This window comes from Pristiophorus japonicus, chromosome 6 (genome assembly GCF_044704955.1).
Source record: "Pristiophorus japonicus isolate sPriJap1 chromosome 6, sPriJap1.hap1, whole genome shotgun sequence".
Classification (NCBI taxonomy): Eukaryota; Metazoa; Chordata; class Chondrichthyes; family Pristiophoridae; genus Pristiophorus; species Pristiophorus japonicus.
The window spans coordinates 178,026,907-178,048,797 of record NC_091982.1 but is presented as its reverse complement, the minus strand read 5'-3'; the positions used below and the strand labels follow the sequence as shown (position 1 = coordinate 178,048,797).

Here is a 21,891-nt window from a genome sequence, read left to right as displayed (position 1 = left end):
GGCAGCTCCAAACCAATCTGCAATGCAGGCCCCCATAGGACAGACCCTAAGCTTCTGTTATGGATGTTTTGACTGCTGCCAAAGAGGACAGAATGGAGAGAGTCATCTCTTCCAATCATGTGGTAAAAGACAGTAAAAGGTCAAGCTGCTCTTTCAGGAGCACAAGAGACACAGCCTGCAACTGGTCCCTTTCAGAATGCAGCTGTACTGAGACAAGGGCCACCTTGGTCCCTAAGGACTCCAAGAGGAACAGAGCAACCAACCATCTCTCCTGCCATTCAGGTAGCATCTAGGAGAAGTGCAAGGCGAAGTTGAAAAGGACACATGATAGATTGTAGCATCAAGGAAGAAGCAGAGTAAATAATTAGTACGGTGACATTTTTTTAAAGTAAAATTACTGGTTCCTCTGACATTGTTTTTGTCTTTGATTATGTAGCCTGGATGGTTGGCATCTGAGTCGATTGTCACAGATCAGTTTCTGTGCAGGAATGCATCTTTCTGGTAGGAAGCAGGAATTAAACAGAAGTGATCTAAATTAGAAGTTAATTAAAGGTGTTCCATATCAGATTGTCATAAATGTCAATTGCAACTTATCCTGCAAGGCCCTCTGCATCATCTTCATGGTGGTGCTGCTCCTCTTAATGATTTCTCTAAATCTCTTGGCCAACTTCCTCTTCACCCTCTGGGGTCTCAGGGGAGGGCTCTTTGCAAGGCTAAGATGGGCAGCATGCAGCACACCGTCACAATGTTTGAGACTCTAGCCAGATTATATTGCAGAGGATGATGCAGAAGCGGGTGGAGAGGCGGAGCAACTGCTTGTCCGCTGGTCCCTATTGTGTTGATTGGCTCCATGACCTTGGACCCCTTTCTTCTCCTTCTCATGATATCTTGCACCTGCCTGGGGGGTTGCCATGGTAACGGAGAGGCAGCATGAGGTAGGGGAGCAAAGGACGGTCGCACACAAGCTTTCGACTTCTGCTCACTGTCAAGTGGCTCCTTTTGGCGCAACCATCAAGTGAGGCCTCCGCTTCCATAGTCCAACAGCCTCCCGCACAAATAGGTTTTTCAATGAGGTACAAGGAAATCATCAACTCTCGTGGAATTGCACCCCAGAAAGAGTTCGCACCATCTGGAGAGAAGGGAGGTGGGAGGAATTTCCAGAGGTGACTGGAGTAAAACTATTAAATAATCACAGATTTTTGGAGGAGGTTTGAATGATATGAGGGCTTATCTGAGTTAGAAGAATAAAAAGCAGAACGGTGCATGAACCTTCAGAACCTTCTGTGTTTGAATAACCGTGTAGAATTCTGCAATAGGCATGGCGTGGGCCTAAATAACCATGGGATCCCGGGGGCTTTACAGGTTCACTTTGATTGGGTGACCACCTATCTAACTTTGAGCTCTGAAAAACAGCTATTCAAAGAAGGGTGTTTTTCAAACTCTTTTGTGTGAAGCGAAACACTGGATCTCTTGTTCTAATTTCTGTGACGTTCACCACGCGAAACAAATTGTGCTGTGGGTAAGAAAGAACCTATGTTTATAGAGCCAAAATGCTTCACAGCCGCTGAACAGACTAAATTACTTTTGAGTATGGTCACTGTTCTTATGCAGGTAAGCGTGGCAGCCAATTTGCACACAAATATAATGATATAAATAACCATTGTTTGGATGAGAGATGGGTGTTGACCAGGACACCAGGAGAGCTCACCTGCACTAAGAATGGTGCGATGACCTGAATTGATAGGGCCCTCAGTTTGACATCTCCTCCTCCCGGTGCTGCACTGAAGTGTCAGCCTAGATCAGGGGTCAGCTGAGGCTTAGTGGGTAGCACTCTTACCTTTGAGTCAGAAGGTTGCGGATTCAACTCCCACTCCAAAGACGTGGGCACATAATCTAGGCTAGTGTTCCCAGTGCATTACTGAAGGAGTGCTATGCCATTTAAAAAAAATGTATTTGTTCCTGGGATGTGGGCATCCCTGGCAAGACCAGCATTTATTGCCCATTCCTAATTGACTTTCGAAGGTGGTGGTGAACGGCCTTCTTGAACTGTTGCAGTCCACGTGGTGAAGGTACTCCCATGAAGCTGTTAAGGAGGGAGTTCCAGGATTTTGACCCAGTGACAGTGAAGGAACAGCGATATATTTCCAAGTCAGGATGGTGCGTGACTTGGAGGGGAACTTGGAGCAGATGGTGTTCCCATGCACCTGCTGCCTTTGCCCTTCTAGGTAGTAGAGGTCGTGGGTTTGGGAGGTATTGTTGAAGAAGCCGTGGCGAGTTGCTGCAGTGCATCTTGGAGATGGTACACACTGCAGCCACGGTGCGCTGGTGGTGGAGGGAGTGCATGTTTAAGGTGGTGGACGGGGTGTCGATCAAGCGGGCTGCTTTGTCCTGGATGGTGTCGAGTTTCTTCAGTGTTGTTGGAGCTGCACTCATCCAGGCAAATGGAGAGTATACCGTTACAATCCTGACTTGTGCATTATAGATGGAGGAAAGGCTTAGGGGAGTCAGGAGGTGAGTCACTCGCCGCAGAATACCCAGCCTCTGACCTGCTTTTGTAGCCACAGTATTTATCTGGCTGGACTATTAAAGTTTGTGGCCAATGGTGACCCCCCAGGCTGTTGATGTTGGGAGATTTGGCGATGGTAATTCCATTGTGTTATAAATGTGGACTTGTACCTACTCTGTACAGCCACCAGAGGGCTCATCCCCTGGAGTCCCAAGGGATCCCATAATCCCTTGGGAGCACAGGTATTTAAGGAGGCTTCACAGGTTTGAGAGGCACTCTGGAGACCTGCAATAAAAGACTACGGTCACACTTTAATTTGAGCTCACAGTGTTCATACTGACTCTTTCTCCATACACAACAACTGGCGATGAGATACGGATAGCGAACCCAAAGATGCAGAGAACAGTGGGCATCCTGGAGAAATTCTTGGAGGGAAATGATTAGGAAACTTTTGTGGAGCGACTCGACCAATACTTTGTGGCCAACGAGATAGATGGGAAACAGAGCGCTGTCAAACGAAGGACGATCCTCCTCACCGTCTGTGGGGCACCAACCTATGGCCTCATGAAGAATCTGCTCACTCCAGCAAAACCCACAGAGAAATCTTACGACGATTTGTGCACACTGGTCCGAGAGCATTTGAACCCGAAGGAATGCGTTCTGATGGCGAGGTACCAGTTCTACACCTACAAAAGGTCTGAAGGCCAGAAAGTGGTGAGTTATGTTGCCGAGCTAAGACGCCTTGCAGGACATTGCGAATTTGAAGGACATTTGGAGCACATGCTCAGACTTTTTCATACTTGGCATTGGCTACGAAACTATACTTCGCAAACTTTTGACTGTAGAGACCCCAATCTTGAGTAAGGCCATAGCAATAGCCCAGGCATTCATTGTCACCAGTGACAATACGAAGAAAATCTCTCAGCACACAAGTGCTGCTACAAGTACTGTGAACAAAGTGATGTTGTTTTCAAATCGTAACATACAGGACAGGTCACACATACCTGCAGCTACACGTCCGCAGATGTCTGAGTCCACCATCAAGGGTGATGAATGCAAGGCCATTAACACCTTGTTGGCACTGCCAGGGTGATCATCGTTTCTATTCATGCCGATTCAAAGAGTACGTTTGCAAGGGCAGTGGAACAATGGGACACCTCCAACGAGTGTGCAGGCGAGCTGCAAAGCCTGTTAAACCTGCAAACCACCTTGTTGCAGAGGAGGAGAGATCCACGGAGGATCACGATGAACCAGAGCCTCAGATCGAGGAGGCAGAGGTACATGGGGTGCACACATTCACAACGAGTGTTCCCCAATAATGCTGAATGTTGAACTAAATGGACTCCCAGTGTCAATGAAGCTGGACACAGGCGCGAGCCAGTCAACCATGGGCAAAAAGACTTTCAAAAGGTTGTGGTGCAACAAGACCTCAAGGCCAGTCTTAACTCCAGTTTGCACGAAACTAAGAACTTATACTAAAGAACTGATCCCTGTAATCGGCAGTGCTACCATAAAGGTCTCCTACGATGGAGGGGTGCACAAGCTACCACTCTGGGTGGTACCGGACAATGGTCCCACGCTGCTCAGCAGGAGCTGGCTGGGAAAGATACGCTGGAACTGGGACGACGTCTAAGCACTATCGCCCGCTGATGACACTTCGTGTGCCCAGGTCTTAATCAAATTTCCTTCACTGTTCAAACCATGCATCGGGAAATTCCAAGGAGCAAAAGTGCAGATCCACCTAATTCCGGGGGCGCGACCCATCCATCACAAGGCGAGAGCAGTACCGTACATGATGAGAGAAAGGGTAGAGATCGAGCTAGACCGGCTGCAAAGAGAGGACATCATTTCATCGATCGAGTTCAGCGAGTGAGCCAGTCCTATTGTCCCAGTCCTCAAGGGAGACGGCACCATCAGAATCTGTAGCGATTACAAAGTAACTATCAATCATTTCTCCCTGCAGGACTAATACCCACTACCAAATGCCGACGACCTCTTTGCAACGCTGGCGGGAGGAAAGACGTTCACGAAGCTGGATCTGTCTTCAGCCTACATGGCGCAGTAACTGGAGGAATCATCAAAGGCCCTCACCTGCATCAACACGCACAAAGGTCTTTTTGTTTATAACAGATGCCTGTTTGGAATCCGATCAGCGGTGGTGATATTCCAGAGAAACATGGAAAGTTACCGAAGTCGATCCCGCACATCGTGGTCTTCCAGGACAACATCTTGGTCACAGGTCGGAACACAGTCGGACACCTGCAGAACCTGGAGGAGGTTCTTAGTCGACTCAACCGCGCGAGGCTCAGGTTAAAATGCTCGAAGTGCATTTTCCTGGCGGCCTGAAGTGATGTTCTTGGGAAGGAGGATTGCAGCGGACGGCATCAGGCCCACCAACGCAAAGACAGAGGCAATCGAGAACTCACCGAGGCCACAGAATGTGACGGAGCTGCGGTCGTTTCTGGAACACTTGAACTACTTTGGTAACTTCTTACCGGGTCTCAGCACACTGTTAAAGCTACTGCATGTCTTACTATGAAAAGGGGGCAAATGGGTTTGGGGCAAAAGCCAAGAAAATGCCTTTGTAAAAGCAAGAAAATTGTTAGGCTCAAACAAATTGTTGTGTTGTATAATCCATGTAAGCGTTTGGTACTAGCATGTGATGTGTCGTCATATGGCGTCAGGTATATATTACAACACGCTAATGATTTCGGGAAACTGCAACTGGTTGCTTATGCTTCCAAGTGTCTGTCTAAGGCTGAGAGCCTACAGCATGATTGAAAAAGAAGCGTTAGCGTGTGTCTATGGGGTAAAGAAAATGCATCAATATCTGTTTGGGCTAAAATTCGAATTGGAAACCGACCATAAGCCACTTATATCCCTGTTTTCCAAGAGTAAAGGGATAAATACCAACGCATCGGCCCGCATCCAGAGATGGGCGCTCACGTTGTCCGCATACAACTACGCCATCCGCCACAGGCCAGGCACAGAAAACTGCGCCGATGCTCTCAGTAGGCTGCCATTGCCCACCACGGGGGTGGAAATTGCGCAGCCCACAGATCTAGCCATGGTTATGGAAGCATTTGAGAGTGAGCAATAACCCATCACTGTCCGCCAGATCAAAACCTGAACAAGCCAGGACCCCATATTATCTCTAGTCAAAAGCTGTGTGCTTCACGGGAGCTGGTCCAGTGTCCCAGTAAAACTGCAGGAAGAGATAAAGCCATTCCAGCAGCGCAAAGATGAAATGTCTATACAGGCAGACTGCCTTCTGTGGGGCAATTGAGTAGTGATCCCCAAGAAGGGCAGAGACACCTTCATAAATGACCTCCACAGTACCCACCCAGGCATTGTAATGATGAAAGCGATAGCCGGATCCCACGTGTGGTGGCCCAGTATCGATGTGGACTTAGAGTCCTGTGTTCACAAATGTAATACATGCTCGCAGTTAAGCAATGTACCCAGGGAGACGCCACTGAGTTTATGGTCTTGGCCCTCCAAACCGTGGTCTAGGGTACACGTTGACTATGCAGGCCCATTCTTGGGTAAAATGTTCCTTGTGGTTGTAGACGCATACTCCAAGTGGATTGAATGTGAGATAATGTCGGCTAGCACGTCCGCTGCCACTACTGAAAGCCTGCGGGCCATGTTTGCCACTCACGGCTTACCCGATGTCCTGGCGAGCAACAACGGGCCATGTTTTACCAGTGCTGAGTTCAAAGAATTCATGACCCGTAATGGGATCAAACATGTCACATCTTCCCCATTTAAACCAGCATCCAATGGTCAAGCAGAGAGAGCAGTGCAAACCATCAAGCAAGGCTTGAAGAGGGTAACTGAAGGCTCACTGCAGACTCGCCTATCCCGAGTCCTGCTTAGCTATCGCATGAGACCCCACTCAGTCACTAGGACCCCACCTGCTGAACTGCTCATGAAAAGAGCACTTAAGACAAGGCTCTCATTAGTTCACCCTGATCTACATGAACAGGTAGAGAGCAGGTGGCTTCAACAAAGTGCATACCATGATAGCGCAAATATGTCACGCAAGATTGAAATCAATGATCCTGTATTTGTATTAAATTATGGACCAGGTCCCAAGTGGCTTCCCGGCTTCATGGCCAAAGAGGGAAGCAGGGTGTTTCGCGTAAAACTTTCAAATGGACTCATTCACCGGAAACACTTGGACCAAATCAAACTCAGATTCACGGACTATCCTGAGCAACCCACCTTGGACCCTACCTTTTTTGATCCCCCAACATACACACCAGTTGCAACCAGCACCACGGTTGACCACGAAGCAGAACCCATCATCCACAGCAGCCCTGCAAGGCCCAACACACCAGGCAGCCCAGCAAGGTCAGCTGCACAACAGCCCAGCGAAGCCCTAACAAATGATTCAACAACACCAGCTTTCACACCGAGACGATCAACCAGGGCAAGAAGGGCCCCAGATCGACTCACATTGTAAATAGTTACACTATTGACTTTGGGATGGGGGGGGCAGGGGGCGGTGTTGTTGTTTATGTGGACTTGTACTTACTCTGTCCAGCCACCAGAGGGCTCATCCCCTGGAGTCCCAAGGGATCCCATAATCTTTGGGAGCACAGGTATTTAAGGAGGCTTCACAAGTTAGAGAGGCACTCTGGAGACCTGCAATAAAAGACTAAGGTCACAATTTACTTTGAGCTCACAGTGTTCAGTCTGACTCTTTCTCCATACACAACAAATTGAATGTCAAGTGGCGGTGATTAGACGTTCCCTTGTTGGAGATAGTCATTACCTAGCGCTTGTGTGGCGTGAATGTTATTTGCCACTTATCACCCCAAAGCCTGAATATTGTCCAGCTATTGCTGAATGCAGGCATGGACTGCTTCATTATCTGAGGAGTTGTGAATATAATTAAACACTCTGCAATCATTAGCGAACATTCCCACTTCTGACCTTATAATGGAAGGAAGGTAATTGATGAAGCAGCTGAAAATGTTTGATCCTAGGACACTGCCCTGAGGAACTCCTGCAGCGATGTCCTGGGGCTGAGATGATTGAACTCCAACAAGCGCAACCATCTTCCTTTTTGCTAGGTATGACTCCAAACAGTGGAAAGTTTTTCCCATGATTCCCATTGACTTCAATTTTACTAGGGATCATTGATGCCACTCTTGGTCAAATGCTGCCTTGATGTCAAGGGCAGTCACTCTCACCTCATCTCTAGAATTCAGCTTTTTTGTCCATGTTTTGACCAAGGCTGTCATGAGGTCTGGAGCCGTGTGGTCCTGGCGGAACCCAAACTGAGCATCTGTGAGCAGGTTATTGGTGAGTAAGTGCCACTTGATAGCACTGTCAACGACACCTTCCATTACTTTGCTGATGATTGAGAGTAGACTGATGGGACAGTAATTGGCCGGATTGGATTTATCTTGCTTTTTGTGGACGGGACAAACCTGGGCAGTTTTCCACATTGTCGGGTAGATACCAGAGTTGTAGCTGTACTGGAACAGCTTGGCTAAAGACGTGTCTGGTTTACATAGGATTACATAGGATATACCGCACAGAAACAGGCCATTCGGCCCAACCGGCGTTTATGCTCCACTCAAGCCTCCTCCCTTCTTTCCTCATCTAAATCTATCAGCATAACCCTCTATTCCCTTCTCCCTCATATGCTTGTCTAGCCTCCCCTTAAATGCATCTATACTATTTGCTTCAACCACTCCCTGTGGTAGCGAGTTCCACATTCTCACCACTCTCTAGGTAAAGAATTTTCTTCTGCATTTCCTATTGGATTTCTTGGTGACTCTCTTATATTGATAGCCTCTAGTTATGCTCTTCCCCACAAGTGGAAACACTCTCTCTGTATCCACGCTATCAAAACCTGTCATAATTTTAAAAACCTCTATTAGGTCACCCCTCATCCTTTTTTCAAGAGAAAAGTGACTCAGCCTGTTCATCCTTTCCTGATATATATACCCTCACATTTCTGATATCATCCTTGTAAATCTTCTCCATACCCTCTCCAGTGCCTCTATATCCTTTTTATAATATGGCGACCAGAACTGTTCGCAGTGCTCTAAGTGTGGTCTAACTAAGGTTCGATACAGCTTTAGCATAGCTTTCCCACTTTTAATTCTATACCTCTAGAAATAAACCCTTTTTTTTAATAGCCTTGCTAACCTGTGGAGCAACATTTAACGAATTGTGTAGTTCTGGAGCACAAGTTTTCAGCACGATAGCCGGGATATTGTTGGGCCCTTTAATCTTTGCTGTATCCAGTGCGCTCAGCCGTTTCTTGATATCCCGTGCTGTGAATCGCCTGGGGCTTGTCGGTAATGGTAGAGTAAGATATATACCGCGCCATGAGGTTACAAATTGTGGTGGAATACAATTCTGCTGCTGCTGATGGCCCACATGCCTCATGGATACCTAGTTTTGAGCTGCGAGATCTGTTCTGAATCTATCCCATTTAGCACGGTGGTAGTGCCACACAACACGATGGAGGGTGTTCTCAGTGTGAAGACAGGACCACAAATAATTAAATGTACACTCCTACCAATACTGTCATGGACAGATGTATCTGCGACAGGTGGATTGGTGAGGACGAGGTCAAGTAGGTTTTTTCCTCGTGTTGGTTCTCTCACCACCTGCTGCAGGCCCAGTCTGGCAGCTGTGTGCTTCAGGACTCTGCCAGCTCAGTCAGTAGTGGTGCTACTGAGCCACTCTTGGTGATGGACATTGAAGTCCCCCACCTAGCGTACATTTTGTGCCCTTGCTGCCCTCAGTGCTTTTTCCAAGTGGTGTTCAACATGGAGGAGTACTGATTCATCAGCTGAGGGAGGGAGGTAGGTGGTAATCAGCAGGAAGTTTCCTTGCCCATGTTTGACCTGATGCCATGAGTCTTCATGGGGTCCGTAGTCAATGTTAAGGACTCCCTAATTTGCCTTCCTAATTGCTTGCTGTACCTGCATGCTCTCTGTGCCTTCTGTACAAGGACACCTAATTCTCTCTGAACATCAAAATTTAATACTTTCCCATCATTTGAAAAATATTCTGTTTTTCTATTCTTCCTACCAAAGGTAATAACCTCACATTTCCCCACATTATACTCCATCTACCATCTTATTGCCCACTCACTTAACCTGTCTATATCCTTTGCAAGATCTTTATGTCCTCCTCACAGCTTACTTTCTCACCTAGCTTTGTATCGTCAGCAAACTTGGATACATTACACTCTATCCCTTCATCGAAGTCATTAATGTAGATTGTAAATAGCTGAGACCCAAGCAGTGATCCTTGAGGTACCCGACTAGTTACAACTTGCCAACCAGACACTTGTCTGCCTGGTCCAATATTACAGGCATTGTAGCTTCCAGGAAAATAATGTGCATGATATGGTGCTATTGGTCATAAATGAGCTGGACATTAAGTAAGTGAAATCCTCTACTATTGTAAAAGCAAATGGGATTAATGAAGAGCCACATGAAGACAATCCATTATTCCCGATACTTTGGGGAATCCTGTTATGCTGATGACGTGTGCGTGCGTGCATGTTCTTCACCCAAGCAGCGTAGAAATTGGCACATTCCCAAAGGAAATCCCATAGACAGTTGTTTTAAATAGATAAGGTCGCTAAAATGACAAACCCACAGCAGTAGGTAACAAGTCACATGTTCAATCACTGGATAGGAGAAAAAGAAATGGTTTACAACAGCCGGTTTTGCAGCACTGGTGCCAGTACCTATTTGAGCCTTTTAAATATTGCCAAGACAAAAGTAAAATACTGCAAATGCTGGAAATCTGAAATAAGAACAGAAAATACTGGAAACACCTAGGCAGCCTCTGGGGAGAGAAAAACAGAGTTAACGTAAATATCGCTGCCCTCCCAGCCATTACCTCTTACACTACAGAATTCATCACTGAGTCTGTGAAGTATGTCTTTCTGGTCAATTTATCCATCCTGAGTCTAAAATATCCACTCAGCAAATCTGCAATGACAAAAAGTTTGACCTCTCATAAAGGTCAAGGAGTTCCTGCTGCGACTACCAAACTTTTATATCTTTGACAAATAATGGGCATGGGCAGCGTAGAAATGCTGAGGGGAAACTTCAGTATTCTTTGCATTGACAAATAGAGAAAGGAAAAAAACTTGCATTTATATAGCACCTTTCACAACCACGGAATATCCTAAAGCGCTTTACAGCTAATTAAGTACTTTTGAAGTGTAGTCACTGCTGTAATGGAAATGTGGCAGCCAATTTGCGCACAGCAAGATCCCACAAACAGCAGTAAGATAAATGACCAATTAAACTGCTTTGGTTCACAAACATTAACTTTAGAGCACCAACATGAAAGTACACCAGAGAATTGTTTAAATTACTTCATGGTACTTATTTGGCAATGCAAAAAGGCATTTCATTTTTCAAATATAATGCTACTTTGAAAGCCATCCCACATAAAAATGAACAATGTTTTGGCAACAGTAGCAAGGTACTGGTCAGCTTTAGAATTCTGTTCACTATATGTAATCCTAATACAATTCATCGTCTTCTACTAGAGGACCGAAAAAAAATTCACTCTGCTTTAAGGACCGAGACTGGTCAGTATCAAATTAAGCATTACACATATACCAGTCATTTGTAGAAAACCCTTTAGGAAATGTTGCTGCGCCACCTGCTGGTAAATAAATGGCACAAGATAAACAAAAATTCCTGGATTTGAACTTGCTTGACAAGAAGTAGGATGACACCACTGTCGGTTCCACGGTCAGCCTAGTTTAAATAATGATGGTGTTCTGCCAGTGTAATGAGTGCCAATCATTGGGAGCCTGCCGTTTTGGGGGCTGGGAACTAGGATGCTGCTGCAGGATTTAAAGACATGGCCAGCAGTGAATCCGCTGCAGATATTTCTGAAATTACTCAACGCTCCAAAGTGGACTGCACTTTTTACTAGTGGGCATCAAAACAATAGTGAAACACTGCAGCCATCATCTGCGGAAGGTTGCTTCACAGAATATCCAATGACTGGAGTAATCTAACATTGCTTCTTCAAAAAGCACATCCTCTGAAGTCTGGATCCTGTCCCCATTAGTTGAGGAGGGATTCAATTTAACTCTGTTTCTATCATACTCTACAGGTTTCTACTCATACTCTGTAACCACCTTCAATCCCACAAGATGTCTGCGCTCCTCAAATTCTGGCCTCTTGAACATCCCTTTATTATAACTGCTCAACCATCGGTGGACGTGCCTTCAGCTGCCTCTGGAACTCCCTCCCTAAACCTCTATGCCTCTCTTTCCTCCTTTAAGACGCTCGTTAAAACCTACCTCTTTAAACCAGCTTTTGATCATCTGCCTTAATTTTTTCTGTGGCTCGGTGTCAAATTTATCTGTTTGTCTGTCACACTGTTGTGAAGCGCCTTAGGACATTTTACTACGTTAAAGGTGCTATATAAATAAAAGTTATTATTTATGCACTATGCATCATCCAGTGCACTCTCCTCAACCTTATTGTCCAGATCCTCTGTGGTAGATGTACCTGAGCTGGTGCTTTGAAGGATTAGAGGAATGGTGTGTGCCATGAGGTACAGAATTCCTCTGGGTCCCTGGCTCTAACTATTCTTGTGGCATATCTAGACAAAGAAAAGAACACATGTTACAATGGTGTTTTGATAAATCTTTAAATGTAGCTTTCCAATGAATGACATGAAATTGTTCTTCAATGCATGCTTTGGTTTTGCTGAGTGCGTGGTAAATAGAATGGCAAAAGAGTTACCAATGTTTTATACAAATCCTGAGCTTGGGACCAGGTTTCTAACTTCCCAAGCCCCTGATTCCTCTATGATCTCTCTACCCTTGATTTCTGTGGTGTCCTTCTCAAAATGTAATCAAAAGACAGGGAGGCTGAAATTCATCACTCACCGCCCACTACTGCCATCTGCCGCCGACATTCCTCTGAAGATCCGCCCAGTGCCACTTTTAGGATGGCCTGGAGCGGGCGGGAGGGGAGAGCCGGCGAGAACTGTCCGCTGGCGTCAGCGGGCGGCCGAGTGGCGCAACTGAGCTCCCGCCCATCGAGCTCCCAGATTCCTGTGGTGGCAGAACGGGGGTGGACTGCTGCGTGAAGGCTGGCCCGTCCTCGATGGTGAGCATGAAGAAGCTGAAAAAAAGTTAATGAACATTTTAATTTTTTTTTTCAACAGCAACTTACCTGGATGGGGTTCCCTGTAGGGCTTCGGATACTTTTTTTATTTTTTACTGTTGGTTTTTTTCAGGTCTTTGACTCTCCGTGGGCCCGACTCCATCCTCGGCGGCACTTGGGTGGCAAGCGCCTCTGCCGCCGAGAATGAGACCTCCCGCCTGCTGCCGCCTAGATTGGCAACATCCATTTGCCGCTGCCGACCTTCGAGGGACCTCGGCCATGAATATCCCGCCCAAAGTACCATCCAGTATCTCAGCGGCACTTTGGGCAGAACTTGGGTGGGCGGAGGCCTTGATGAAAATCTGCCCCAGGGTGCTTTAGGGTGTGTCATCGCTCTATTGTTATGTGCAAATATTTCACACAACAGAAAGAAAGACTTGCATTTAAAGAATGCTTTGCATGACCACCAGACATCCCAAAGTGCTTTACAGTCAATGAAGTACTTTTGAAGTGTAGTCACTATTATAAGGTAGGAATTATAAGGTGTGTACAGCAAGCTCCAGTGTGATGATCTGTTTTTAGTGATGTTGATTGAGGAATAAATATTGTCCAGGACACCAGGGATAACTTTTCTTCGATCTAGTGGCATGGATCTTTTTTCGTTTGGGTACTCACAACAGGCAACTGCGCATTTGATTCAGATACCGTGGCTTAATCCTTAATTACTCTGCCAAGGGATACATATATATAAATGAATGAATGATCTGGACTCGAGTATAGGGAGTGCAATATCAAAATTTGCGGATGACACAAAACAACAAAGCATGGTTAATCGTGAAGAGGATGGTAAATGATTTCAGACAGACATATTTCTGATTTGTTACACACTACAATAACATGGCTTAAGTATTATAAGTTACACTCAACACTTTTAACCTCCACCTTGATGTCTTTGTCATTGATAAAACTTTCATGCTCTCTCCCATCCTGGTTATTCCCCCTTGTATGGCCCCAATCTTTGCTCCCTCAAATTCAAGGGATGCATACTTGAGCATATCCGGTTCATAACTGGTTTAGCCGTCCAATGCCAGATCTATCTGAACAACAACAAACGCCATCAACAACTTGCATTTATATAGTGCCTTTAACATAGTAAAATGTCCCATGGTGCTACACAGGAGAGTTATCAGGCAAAATTTGACACCAAGCCACATAAAGGGATATTGGGACAGGAGACCAAAAGCTTGGTCAAAGAGGCAAGACCATGAGGCAAAGGAAATCGGGGATGCACAATAGGCCACGAATAGAGGAACACAGAGTTCTTGGAGGGATTTCTTTCTACGCTAAAGGCGCTATATAAATGCAGGTTATTGTTGTTCACGGATTATTAATTAACAGGACATATTTATTTGTAATTGCAGGTTGGTCATGTAAACCAATCCCATCATTGGACACTTCAGAGGATTTTGAAACTATTCCTTCAAGTATGGATGAACTTTCCTACTCTTCAGATATGGAGGAAGAAATATCTAATAAAACCGTAAGCATATTTCTCATAATAGAAAACAGAAGGTTGATCAGTCAACCTCACTTTTAAGTGGGATGTTTCAAGAAATGTCATTGTTTTGACTTCAGTCAAGATAGTAGCTATTATTAAAGTAGTTCAGTAATTTGGAAGGGGTGCTGTATGAGAACAATGGTCAAGCTGAGACCCAATTGGATGCCATATTATGTGTTTGCATAGTCTTTATTTAACATATGGGCCCTGAAATTCCACAAGGATTCTCTTGGTTTTTGCAGTAACTTTGGCAGGAAACTGGGTAAAAAGTTGAAGTATCTGAGGCTGAACCAGACTGTTCGCAACCTCGATCTCCTAATTCACCTGAGCTGAGCTTCCGACCCCATTATCCTCTCCATCATCAAGACAGCATTACTTTCACCTCCATAATATCGCCCGTCTCTGCCCCTGCCTCAGCCGTCTGCCGCTGAAACAATCATCCATGCTTTCTATACTGCCAAACTTATCTATTCCAATGCTCTCCTCCGTAAACTTCAATTCTTCCAAAGCTCTGCTGCATGTGTCCAAAATCGCACTGTCACGCTCACTCATTACCCAAGTGCTCACTGATCTACATTGGCTTCCAGTCCAGCAATGCCTCGAATTTAAAATTCTTATCCTTGTGTTCAAACCCCTCCATGCCTTGCCCCTCCTAATCTCTGTAACCTCCTACAGCCCTACAGACCTCCGAGAACTCAGTTTGGGATTCTGTTGCTAATAGAATTTACCCTTTGTTTCCTTTGATCCACACCTCATACCATATTCCTTCATCTACCATTGAAATTTAACAGCCTGGGTTTGTGTTCCTGGGCTACTGCCTCCTAGGAGTAGTTTTGCCAGAGAGTGCTGTGCTGCAGGAGCTCGGTGGGACAGTCCGGGTTCAGCTTCTGATCTTTTTTTGCAATTCTGTGGAAAGAAAATGTGTGACCCTTTGAGTGTATGGTCTCAGCAATCCATATTGTGGCATGCTGTACTCTGAAGTGTTGATAGGTGCTTGCTAGGTGACAAGTTAGCATTATTATTCTAACTTTGACTTTTGGTGTTTCTTCCTGCTTTGCAAATCCCGTGCCTCCTGGGTGTCTCAACTATGATCTTCACTATGGCCACATCAAAGGCGGTAAGCTCCCTAATTTGGTTGATCTCTTCATCTGTCTACATTTGCTCACAGCAATTGAGTACTATCTTTGCTCGTAGGGAGAAAAACTTTGTACTTTGTTAACAGGACATGTATGCAAGCTGCAAAGTGCTTCTGACATCATGTACAGTGAAAGTAGGTTGGCATTGACATGCTAACAACACTTTCAAGCTGTTACAACTTACAACGGCATTGCCAGCTCTTGTTTTGCTTCTACATTTTAGAATCCAATCTCTTTGGTTAGCTGTGTGCTTTTGAACAGTCCTGATATAGAATGCAGTCTTACTTCACAATAATCCCCATTATAAAATTGCATTGCATTCTTATATGAACACCATTAGTTCATTTCTGCTTAACAGCTTCAATTGAAAAATTCTACAGCAAATGCATGCCAGTCACATTAATATTCATTGCAATTTTCTTCAGGTCAGACATTTTTTTTTGAACTTCATTCCATGTCTATTGAACACGTGACAATGCATTGACCCACTCAGTTATTTTTCCCATACCTGCTTTATCACTGATTACTCTGGATGGATAGAACATCTGTGTTAAGGATTAATTTTAGATGTTTAGTGATGCTATGGGGGAGAAAGACTGGAGACACTGAAAGGGATTTTAGGATTTAAAGTGAGGGTTTGTGAGAGCCCTGGATCGAAAAGTTTAATTGCTACTTGTCAGACTGATATGGCCTTGCAACTTTGGAAATATTTTATAGCAAATGTGAAAATAATTTACATATTTCTACAATTGAAATGCCACAATAGATGATTTATAAACAAATTGTTTAAATAAATCTTTTGACCGTGAGCCACAAAACACTACAAACATGTTATATGGCACTCCATCAAATAACTTGTTTTATTTCCATTCTTAAGGCTATCCACATGTCACTTATCACTTTGTTGCTTGTGAATTGTCCAGCAAACCTGTCTTGAGGAAGTAAATAACTGTATTTCATGTTGTAGCACTGATAGCCTTTGTAAATATTTTCAAAATTGCAGTCTATTTTTATATAATACATTATTTTTGTAACTCTTCAAACCTGCAGCTAGATTCTTGTTGTTTGTTTACACTTTGCACATTTCTTATTTTCAGGCACCGAGTCTGTTCCGAGTAGAAGGCATTTATGAAACTAAATCCATTGAGGAACTTACAGTGCAGAATGGTGAAGTGGTGGAGGTATTGCAAGAGGGAGAAGAGGGACAGTGGTGAGTTCAATCATAAATAAAGGAAGGGATAGAAAATAGTCAATATCATCAGCACCTGTCAGTCTAACTTCCAAGTCGTTTCAAACTGAGATTAATTCACACAATGTGAAAAAGGAGGATGGAAGAAACAGAGTTAAAGCAAATAGAAAATTCGAGGGAAAGCAAAGATCGTTATCAGAAAAGAGAGCTGTGGAACCTCCAAAATCAGGGATATAATATTATAAACATCAGACAGTTACAAAGTTAAAGAATATTTCTGTTGCCCATATTAATGCTATAAATTAAACTGTAAAACATACTTTGCGTGACAGTTTTATTAACTTAGTTATAATGGTTGTCAAATTACAATGGCCTAGAAACTACATTTAGAGGCATACCTCCAGAGTCTGCCTCTGACCCGCGAAGCAAGTCCGAACAAACCTCCAGGTGTCCTGGCTGCGGAGAGTTCGGATCTCGGGCTTCCAGGCGTACGTCTGCGTAAAGGTCACGGGTTCCAGGGATGCAGGCAGTTCAGAAGCGTTCTTGGGATCACATGGGCCTGGCCCTCCAATCACAAAGGAGGATTCCATTGCAATCATTTACGAAGGGAATTTCCTAATGATATGCAATGGAATCCACAAATAATTATACAAAGTAGAGAATTCTAAAGTTATAAATATACAGAATTGCAATTTTATTTATAAGTCTTTTCATTGCACCAATCTCAATAAAAATTTAATTTTTTGATAAATAATTTTAAACATCTTAATCCGGGCCAATATTTGCATAAACTCAAGTGTATGTGCATAATATTTGATTTTTAAATATTTAACTTAAGGCTTATATACCCTTATGCTGATGAAAGCAGGCCCTACATCTGCTTTTACAAGTCGTAAGAGTTCCGTGGGCAATTGCTGGGCATGTGTTGCCTAACTCTGCGCCAACAATCCTGATTTTCTATGCGGTTCGGATGATGTGTCAAGACATACCTTGACAGATCGCAAGTTTTGGATTTCGCGCATGCAGAAACCTGGAAGTTGTGGGGCCCTTAAAATGGATTACGACAGCGTATTCTGAGAGTACGCCGTCAGGGACGCTGCAATTTAGGGCCATCGACTTAACTGAGAACTGAGCACTACTTAATGCAAACAAGAAAAGTTTTGCAAGATTGAATGAGCAAGCAGATGCAGTTGGAGCGAAGAACAAAAATTAAATGTAATTTCCATTGAGTTTAACAGCAACAAGGTTACCTTATTGTTTTACATATAACTCCTTTTTCAGATCCCGCTCTGTGTACAGGTCTCGAGAAAGATCGTAAGACTAACATTTGCAACATATCCAGTTTGCAGCCCTTCTCTTGCATTCCTGCAGTTGTTACGGCTTGAGTACACTACATAGGCCAAGGATTTTACATTCCAGGGAGTTTTATGATGCATGTAAACTTCCTGTGCATAACCTTGACACTGAGAGCCTGAATGGAGGTGTTGCATTACCTAATGCTAACATGCCTGGTCCTTGATGAAAAAAAAAATTAAAGTAGAATTTCCTATAGTTCTTGCAATGTGTGACCACGTAACTAAAACTATTAACTTTACTTCAAATCTTGCACAGACTGTCAGAGTCTGCATATTTACAAATAGATTGCAGTAATGATTTCTGCATTTCATGTGTTCCAGGGAAGTGAGAAGCTTGGTAACTTACAAAACAGGATGGATTCCTTCCAGTCTTCTGCAACCAGTTGGTTCAGAACTTAAGCCTGATCAGACTGATAATTCAGGTCAGAACCAGAGTTCTTTGTTTAATTTGAAAAGTGAGGTACTGAATCTGATAAATACATTTTCAAAATGCAATTAATACAATTTAGGTTAATAAGTATTGAAATATTCACTTCATAACCAAATGTGGTATGGGAACAATATTCCTTACATAGTTAGATACTGAGCAAAGAATTACAACATTCTTGTGAGCAACAATATTCCATTATGCTATGGTTGTTCTTGTGCATTAAATTATTTATACCAGGATTTCCACAGGTAAAAATGCCAGATATAAGTGAGAGAAAAATGTAGGCTGCAATTTCCTCAGAGGTGCTCCCGCTCCAACATCGAACCTTCGCCACAAGTATGGTGGAAACCTGTTTACATGCAGGAACAACTCCAAGGAACTTTCTGGACATAGATTTTCTGCTCGAGTTTTTGGGCTTCTGGATATAACTTGAGTGGAATGGGTCAGGCAATTCTTTGGGAGTCACACCATCAGCTGCCAACTCATCCCCGGAAGTGATATCAGACGTATAATACTTGCACCCAAATATGAGTGGGCCTATTATAATTAGACACTAATGACTGTAATACATCACAGGGGTTTTTTTTCTTGTTATTTGCATCTTAGCAGCATGGGCGCAGGGGTGCTGGTGTGTTCTTGTATTCTAAAGTTGCTATGGATGTTGCGTGGAGGAATAAAAATGAAAGGGCCAGGAAGCCTATCTAATTGATTGCAACATAATCAATTGCATAAGCTATGAAAATGTAACCCCAAGGCCAAACTCCATGGCAGCAGGCCATTCGCTGCCTGCTCCAAGGCAGGCTTCTAGCTGGGGGCCAGTGAGCCCACTAACATTACTTAAATTACCCTAAAAATGTTGCGGGTTTGGGGTGCATCCTACTCCATTGCACTTCTATCAGTGTTACAGCCAATTGGAGGATCTATGCCAAAGGATTGAGCAATAGCTTTGCCAATGGCATAGTGAGTAAAGGCACCACCCAGTAAGTTATGCAGATCAGCAAGTCCAAGCTTTATCCCTGGTCTGTGCTAACTCCTTGCTGGAGAAGCAGTTAGAGAGCTACAGCTGGTGTCAGCAGCCTGATTCTACAAAGGAGTAAATCTGACTGCTCTAAAATAACTCTCGCTGTTGACATTAGGTGAGAATATAATTGGGCTCAGTTGTAATATTCTACTATGGAACTGTACCCCAGTAAGAGTCAGTACCTTCAGGATAAGAGAACAAAAGGAAATAAATCTAGAACTGTAAGAACTTTGTGCCCAAATCTGTCTCCATTTTACTAATTCATTTCAGTTTATGCTATATGTCTAACAAAAAAAACACATTAAATCATGTTATTAATGATATATTGCTCATTTCAGATTTTTACAGTGATATGTGCACAGCTGCACTTGCTGATAGTGAAGACAAGGAGAGCGCGCACATGGGAAGCTATACTTCAGGGACCAGGACTGAAAGCTGATCTTGTTGCATCCCTATTATCATCTCTCAAACTTCAGGCTTCAATCAGGCCTACAACAATCAGGGTCCTTAAGACACTTCAGTAGCTGGGCACATGAAGTGGGAAAGTACTCCTTACTGCTGAAGGATTATATAGCTGTGTCTAAAGGATTGAGTTTCTTTGTTTGCAATGGGTTCATTTGTTCATAACAAATATTCCTCAATGGTATAATAGAATGAGCATTAGCAGGGGCCAAGTCTTTGAACACATATCCAATTCCATTTTTTGCAGATTTTAGCATTTTGACTCTCCAGTTACGAACATTGTTTGATGGAACAGACCATACTAAATACAGTTCAGACAGCATTAATAAAAACTGAATTCAAGCTTTTGGCATGTAGCAACTAACCAAACCTATATTTCATGTTTTAGCTCTATTCCCATCTGTTTCCACAAACACACAAGCAACCGATTCAACTGACCACCAATCAGTACATGACATTTAAACCCTGGTTGCCAGTGGAAATTGCCCATCAACAAGGAGTGAGAATGTACAAAAATGCCCAGAAAAGAGGCTATGCACTCACTATTGGTACACTGAGATTGAGATTGCTAATACCATTTAGAAAGATAATTTTCTCAGGAAATGGTTTCTGATCTGCAGGGAAAAACTGCCATCTTTTACTCATGTAAAATGATTGCGTTTTCTTTTTATCAACATCTGCTCTATTAGCAGTGGCCTTTAGCTGCATCCTTGAGACAACTACTGTGGGAAAAACATATAAAGATTGACATGAAATATAGGCAAATCAATGTGGCTGGTAAAATGTGTTGCAGACTGCTGCTGATACTTCAGGTTAAAGTGCTGTATGAAGGCTGTATGTTGGTCCAGATTGCATGCTGTCATTGTATTTTATTGATATTTGGACCACAAGATATTTATACTGTCAAAAGAATGTTTCAACAATCTTCAAAAGAATAGTGTAACTTCTAAAGTATACAACTGATTGGTGTGAAATGTTTTATGTACCTTGAAAAGAGGCAGGTATCAATTTGTGTCCGAAGTGTGTTTTTCTAGATAAGAATTGGGTCAAATATAGGGGTGTTATGAATTAATTCATGACTACTAGTGAATAAAAGGCAGGAAAGTAATGTTTCAGCATAAAGTTTAGACAAACCATGCAAAAGAAGTAGTGTCTCATGATCTTGTTAAGGTGAAGTAGATATGGAGAATACTCATCTATGCTGATCAGAGTGTCGGCTACTGCAATCAGTGTTTAATGGGGATTGAGAGTCTAAAAAGGATTTCTCACAAATGGGAGTTGTTTTCTTAACATCCAAGAAAGGTAAACATTTTAATCTAGCTTTTGTTGAAAAATTCCAAAAGAGCACTTTTTGATAGTGCGACAAAGATAAAGATTCAGCATTAGTTGTGAATGAATACACTGCATTTCTCTTGAGGGATCTGGCAGTTTATAGTCATGCTCTGCAATTTTCTCAATATTTCAGGGTCTCAGCTATGTCAGAAGCATACACTGAAGAGCTTCTGTGATGAAGCAAAAATAAAATGTGAACAAATATAGATATATGAAACAAGTGAGAGTTTCTGAAAAGCACTGGATTTGAGGTTTATTCCAACCAATATTGTTAATGCCAATAGAAGCAATTGTGTCAATATCTTGCTCTTTACTTTAATGTTGCTTTTCATTTCCTAAATACTGAACCCTACTTCTGAGCTCTACCTGGGAGCAAATGTTTGAGTTCACTTTGTTAATTGCTTGGAAGTTTCTCATCCAAAATTCAGGATAAAAAATCACCCACTCCAGGAAAATGGGCTTGCTAAACGTTTGATGGGTTGAAAAGTGAGAACAGCAATGTGTCAATTTTCTTCTAATGATGTGACGTGTGCATGAAGGGAGTGATGCATTTTGACATGATTTACACTTTTCTGTTGTGTGAAGGAAAACATTGCCAAATATATTTTATTAAAGACGGTGCCCCTTGAATAGTAAAATTGTAACTGTTTTTAAATGTTTCCTCCCCTAATTTACTTCCTTTTCTAGATGCACTGCTCCATTCCCAAGCAAAGAGGTTAAGTAGTTGTCTTGCTTCTTGGCCTCTGTCAATACTCTGAAACCAGAGGTGCACAAG

General features: G+C 43.3%; 1 protein-coding gene across 1 annotated transcript in view; it reads left to right on the top strand.

Moving 5' to 3' along the window:
* LOC139265891 (guanine nucleotide exchange factor DBS-like) overlaps window positions 1-20,047 on the top strand; it is a 429,407-nt gene extending 409,360 nt beyond the window's left edge. The window contains exons 31-34 of the mRNA XM_070883437.1: window positions 14,055-14,173; window positions 16,425-16,537; window positions 18,193-18,293; window positions 19,661-20,047. Coding sequence (XP_070739538.1) covers window positions 14,055-14,173; window positions 16,425-16,537; window positions 18,193-18,293; window positions 19,661-19,761 — 434 coding nt within the window. The 3' untranslated portion in view covers window positions 19,762-20,047. The remainder of the gene's footprint in view (window positions 1-14,054; window positions 14,174-16,424; window positions 16,538-18,192; window positions 18,294-19,660) is intronic.
* The last annotated feature ends 1,844 nt before the right edge of the window (window positions 20,048-21,891 follow it).